The sequence below is a fragment of the Prionailurus viverrinus genome, chromosome D1 (assembly GCF_022837055.1).
Source record: "Prionailurus viverrinus isolate Anna chromosome D1, UM_Priviv_1.0, whole genome shotgun sequence".
NCBI lineage: Eukaryota > Metazoa > Chordata > Mammalia > Carnivora > Felidae > Prionailurus > Prionailurus viverrinus.
This window is the reverse complement of record NC_062570.1, coordinates 74,305,017-74,311,016: the sequence shown is the minus strand read 5'-3', so window position 1 is coordinate 74,311,016 and position 6,000 is coordinate 74,305,017. Positions and strand designations below refer to the sequence as shown.

Genomic DNA, 6,000 nt, shown 5'->3' with positions numbered 1-6,000 from the left:
CCACCAACTGTGAGATCATGACCTGAACTGAAGTTGGAGGCCTAACCGACTGAGCCACCCAGGTGCCTCTGAATTATCTTTAATGTGACCCATTTGTACCCACAAGATTATGCATGTCTTGGAAAATGCAGGTTATGTACAAAAAAAGTACAGCAAAGAAAATAAAATTCAGCTGTAATCCACCACCCTGAGTCTATGTGTTTGTGTGTGTGTAGAATTGCTATAGTATATTGCTATAATACTTTTATGACATATCATGAACGCTTCCCTTATTTAATATTTTCCAAAACATTTTTTTAAATGGCAACCTAGTATTCCACTCACTGTATGGCTATGCCATAATTTAATCAATTTAATTTTGAACTTTCAGGTAATAAGTTCTTTCCTATTATGTACAACTGCCTAACAAATAACTTGCATTCTAAGACTTAGTGCAAGGCTCTGATTATTTTCTTGTGATAAATTAACAGATGTGGAATTTACTGGGTAGTTTACATTCATATTCCTAATGCATTACCCCATTTTCCTTCGGAAAAATTGTACTTGTTTAGCTCCCACTAGTAGTGTAGAAGGGTATCTGATAAAAGCCATTTTATATGAAAACCTTTGTTGGGTGAATATTATCCAGTATTGATGATCGGAATCAGGGCAGGACCGTGCTCTGCGCGCTGAGGGTTAGAAGGCTGCCCTGGCAGGAATCCATGAGAACCAGCCTCCTCAGTTCAGTGTCCCGAAGTCTAAGTTCCTACACACTCGTTTATCAAAGAGCTTTCTCAGATTTTGCAAACACACACCAAAGCAGATCCAAAGGTAGCTCCGCTAAGACACTGGAGGGGACCCTTTCCACCCCTCCCAGGCTCAATTTCTTCCCGGTCAAAAGGTGATACAATCCCTGCCCTGTCTGTCCTTCCAGGCTATCTTGGGACTCCAAAGAAATAAAAACGTGAAGGAGCGTAGTGCACTCGTATATTACTAAAAATAGAGTGCAAGGGAAGGGAGAGAGAAGTAGAGAGGCACTGCAAGGCTGGAGGCGGGAGGCTGACTCACTCAGAGCGCGCCCGGGCGGAGGGACTGGGAGGCGACTCCAGAGCAATTAAGGGGCTCCCGCGGGCCCTTCTCCGCTCCGGCCCCGCCCCCACAACAGACCACGCCCCAGCGACGGCCCCACCCCCGCGCCCGTCCCTCTCCCTCTGCAGACCCTTCCCCAGCGCCGACCCCGCGCCCACTATAGACCTCCTCCTTCGGGCCAGCCCCGCCCCCACCTCATTCCTCTTCCCAGCTATGGCCCCGCCTTCGCCGCAGACTCCGCCCCCTCATGGGCTCCTCCCAACCACAGACCCCTCCCCCGTCAACCCCACACCCCAGTTACTAATCCCTCCCCTGGCGGGCTCCACCTCCGACCCCTCCCGGAAGCGCCGGCATAGCGTCCCCACATGGAGCGCGAGCCAAGAGCCTCCGAGGCCGCCCCTGAGGCGGCAGTGCTCTTCGCCTGGGTACGTGACTCCGCCCCCGGGCCGGGGCCGCTGGGACTGAGGGGCGCTGAAAGGAGCTGGAGGCCTCCGCGTGGGCTGTCGTGGGCTGTCGTGGGCTTGGTGGCTGAGGTCCCGGTCGGGCTCTGGGCTGGAGGACCCTGGGCTGGGGCCTGAGGAGGAGAGGGTCGGGAGGCAGGGGTCCTCACGGGTGACTTAGGGGCCTGCTGGCTGGTGGGGTCCGAACCCGAGGGGCTGCGGCGCCGGGGGAAGCATCTGCCTCCTGGGCAGAGCGTGTGGTTCCGCCAGAGCCCTCAGGCCGGGCTAGCGCCTGGAGAGACGGCGTGGAGGTATCGCCCCGTCCCGGAGCCATTGTAAGGCCACCTGTGCTCCTCACCCTCTCGTTGCCCGGAGGATGCCGGCCCCTTCCCAGCCCCGCCCCAGCCTGGCGAGAGCACCGTTTGCTGCGAGGCCCGCAGTATTTGGCCGTGCACATTTGCTGATCTTCGTCTGTGACCGGATCTTGCCTGTGTTGGGGGCGTGGGTGTCTGCTTAATGTCAGTCTCTTTCGCTAGAAGCGTCACGAGGGGGGATGTATTGTGCCTGTCTTGTTCACGGTGCCTAGCAGATATTTGGACCGATGAATGAATGAGACCCTTTTGTATGCCTATGTGCTGGTCTTTGGGGGAAAAACACAAAACTGAAAGACCCAGCTCTGGCGTTGAGGGAGCGGGATAACACCTAGATTACTGTTAAAACTACCATGTATTTGACTAGTCAAAAAAAGGTAATGATCAGCACCAGGCAGCACTTGTTGAGTGTAAGCCTGCATATACCGGCAGAAGGGAGATCGTGGGGCCTGAGGTTGGCTGGCTGGCTGAGTACTGTCTTTGGGGTGGCACTTGAGCCGGGGGTGGAGTTGGGGTTGAATGTGTGCCTGCGGTGGGTGCTGGTGCTGGCTTTTCCCAGGCGGGAGACTGGGGTCTGGGTGTCAGATAGGGCCTTGTCTACTGCTTGGAGGCCTGATGGCCTTCCCGCTGCATTATATGTGTGGAGGGGTGTGTTAGTTTGCTAGGGCTGTCATAGAAAAATACCAAAGACTGAGACGTCTTAAAAAATGGATTTTATTTTCTTGTAGTTCTGGAGGCCAGAAGTCCAAGAGCAAGGTGTCTGGCAGGTTTACTTTCTTCTGAGGCCTCCTTCTTTGGCTTGCAGATGGCCGCCTTCTTGCTGTGTCCTCATGTGGCTTTTTCTGTGTTTGAGAGCATCCCTGTGTCTCCTTCCTATATTGGATTAGAGCCATACCTTTATGACCTCGTTTCACCTTAATTATCTTTTAAAAGGCCCTATCCCCAGATACAGTCACCTTCTGAGGTACTGGAGTCTAGGGCTTCAACAAATTAATTTTAGGGGAACACAATTTCCCTAACAAAGGGAAATTTACCTCCTTGGGTGTGTGTGTGTGTGTGTGTGTGTGTGTGTGTATAGTATGTCTGGAGTGTTTGTAAGGAAGGGAGGCAGGTACGGCTAACATGTTGTATTGAATTTTTCTTTGTTTTGCTTTATCCTGGATTTTGGGCCGCTTGCTGTGTTTCAGAAATTGAGTGCCATAATTTGAGCCCCAAGTGCATGTGTCTCTCTCACTTTCTGTTCAACAGCTTGTAGTCCTGGTAATGGGGCAGCCACAGAGATCTCCAGCCTGATGGAGACATCCTGTGCATATGTACTCCACAGCATGCACATCTTTCATTTGATCTTTCCTAGGTAGGGCCTCATCAGATCATATATTCATTCACTATATTCATTCTAAAATATATATACACTTTCTCTGGGGCAGCATAGTTTCAGATGCATTTTCAGGGAAAATGGCAGTGAACAAAACAAAGTTCTTGCCCTCATTGAGTTTACTTTGCAGTAGGGGAGGTAGACAGTAAACAACTAAGCAAATGTAATGTCAGGGAGTTCTATGAAGAAAAAGCATAAAGAGGGAATAAAGTGATGGGGTGCTATTGTAGATACAGTCATACAGTTAGTGTCTTGCCAGGTAAGCTCAGGGCTGAATTTCACCAAAAATCCTTAGGGACATGGTATAGCTTAGTGAAAGGAGGAGGGCATATCTGACTTCTTGCCTTCCCAGCTATGCAACTATGCAACTTAACCTCTCTGAGACTTAGTTTCTTCATCTGTAAAATGAGAGCCATAAATGTCTATCTCCTCTGTTATTGTGAGAATTAAGGGTGAATACTAAGTATTGTGGAAGCAGTCAGTAATTGGCAGCTAATACTGCCCCTGAGGGCCTCTGGGACCTGTGCCCTTGCCATAGCTTGCTTTTTCAGCTTGGAGTCCTTGCAGCCCAGGATGGCTATGAAATAGACCATGAGGGGCAGGAGTTTGTATGTATGTATGTATTTTGGGTAGTTATTTTAAATTATTTTTCCTCATTAAAATATCTTAGAAAACAAACACATTTGGAAGGTTTTACTACTTATCTCTAGGAAGAACCAGCCGGGAGTAATTATAAGGAATTATGAGGATTTCTGAAATCTAAAGATTTTTCTGCAGGTCTACAATTCTTTATCTTCAAGTTTGAATACAAAAAACAAAACAAAACAAGACAAAAACCTCCAAAACTCAAACTGACCTGACATAATGCTATTTATAGTCTATGCGCAGTTAATGTATTTGTACCTTTTACTGCAGAAATAATACTATTTTGCTTATGGGGTGCTGCTCCTGGACCTTGCAGCAGTATATATGATTTATGTACAGTATTATTTTTTTAAGCCTATAAAAGCCTGAATCTGAAATACATCTAGCAGCAAGAGTTTTGGATTTGGGATTCTGGACTGTTATTTCATAATAACAAAGATAGACATATTGCCCACCAAGGGGAAATCTGTTCCCTTACAGGAATCTCACCATGTGAATCTTAGAGTCTCAAAGCATTGTACTTGGAAAGGCCCTTAGAGATCATTGCCAACCTCTTTCACTGTGCGATGAAATAATAGTGAGGTGACCTGCTTGAGGGCACAAAGCCCTCAGCTAACTTTGATTAAAGAAATCCTTGCCAGTTTTCTCAGCGAGGGCATGAGAAGGGACAAGTCCAGTGCATTTCCCACCCACTTGGCTGCTATTTCCTTTCCTTATTTCTTTTCTTAGCCTCCCTAGAGAATTGGCTTTTATCACAAGGAACTCCCATGCTGTCTCCCAGAGGCAACACATGTGGGCTGGGGCATTAGAAGGAGAAGGCGAGGAATATCTTTGGATAAGTAGCGGATGCTAAGAGCTCCTCTCATGTGGAAATCGTCATGTTCTGGGTATAGGGCCACTGTCTAAGTATGGGTTGCATATAGCAACCTCTTAAGAATGAGCTTATGAAATCTCATCTGTTAGAGGCTCTGGGAGGTATGTCAGGATGAGAAAGATAGGGACAGGTAAATGCACAATGACAGTTGTGTTTCCTGTACTCTTTCATCCTTGCCTTATTTATCCCTAGGGTGCAAATAGCTACGGGCAACTTGGCCTTGGCCACAAGGAAGATGTGCTTTTGCCCCAGCAACTGAATGACTTCTGTAAACCTGAATGTGTCAGGAGGATCACAGGAGGAGGGGGCCACTCTGCTATTGTCACAGGTAACATCCTTCTGGAGTAGATATTTCTTATTTAGACATTTCTCCCTAGCGTATTGTATTGCCATCTTTCATCCTTTTGTATTTTGCAGAGGAAAACATTTTTGTGAAAAAGCCAAGTTACCAGTAGAGAATTCTAGATTGTCAGAGCTGAAAGCCCTTCAGAGATCTAGGCTCTCCACCCCCATTTATACAAATGAGGCTTGGAGAGGAAAACCAGTTGCTTAAGGTTACAAGACAAATTAATGGCGGAGTTGCAACATATACCACATTTCATACAATATATTGTCATTTAACTTTCACATGTTAGAGTTAGAAGTCTTTGCAGTTAGAGTGAATATTCCTTGAGAGCAAGAACTTTGTATTTTCTTTAATTTCCTTCATAGTACCTATGATAGTACTTAACGAGTACTCCAGGTGCCATGATATTGGAAAGGATGGTGTATTGAATCCTGATTAAGAACATGAGTTCTGGAATCAACTGCTTGGGTTCAAATCCTGGTTCTGTTATTAGCTGTGTGGCCTTGGGCAAATTAATTTCTCTGTGCCACTTTTCCCTCTGTTACATGGGGATAAAAATGATGAATGAAGCGAATCAGTGAACTACAGGGCTGCATTATGACTTTCATGGGTCCTTGGCACTCTTGCCTTTGTGGACCCCTTCTTCCTTAAAGAAATATTAAGAACTATATTTTATGACAGCTTTGATATAAAGATTAGTATAATCCAGGCTAGATTTAGCATTGTGTATTCATTATGATTGCATTTATTTATTTTTTTTATTTTAGAAGAATATAAGATTAATACATTTTTGTGGGCCTCTGAAAGTATCGTGGGCCCTAGGCATTCTGCCTAAAGGATAAATGGGCCCCACAGATAAAGCTCTTACAAGAATACCTGGC

The 6,000-nt window shown here is 46.6% G+C and overlaps 1 protein-coding gene across 10 annotated transcripts in view; it reads left to right on the top strand.

Annotated features, from left to right (window-relative positions):
- Nucleotides 1-1,368: 1,368 nt before the first annotated feature.
- Nucleotides 1,369-6,000, top strand: part of SERGEF (secretion regulating guanine nucleotide exchange factor) — a 234,926-nt gene continuing 230,294 nt past the window's right edge. For all 10 annotated transcript variants that reach the window (XR_007156428.1, XR_007156429.1, XM_047878850.1 and 7 more), the window contains exons 1-2: nt 1,369-1,493; nt 4,966-5,101. Coding sequence is in view for 8 of the 10 variants with exons in the window: in XM_047878850.1 (XP_047734806.1) it covers nt 1,434-1,493; nt 4,966-5,101 (196 nt within the window). In the remaining 2 variants the exon portion in view is untranslated. The remainder of the gene's footprint in view (nt 1,494-4,965; nt 5,102-6,000) is intronic.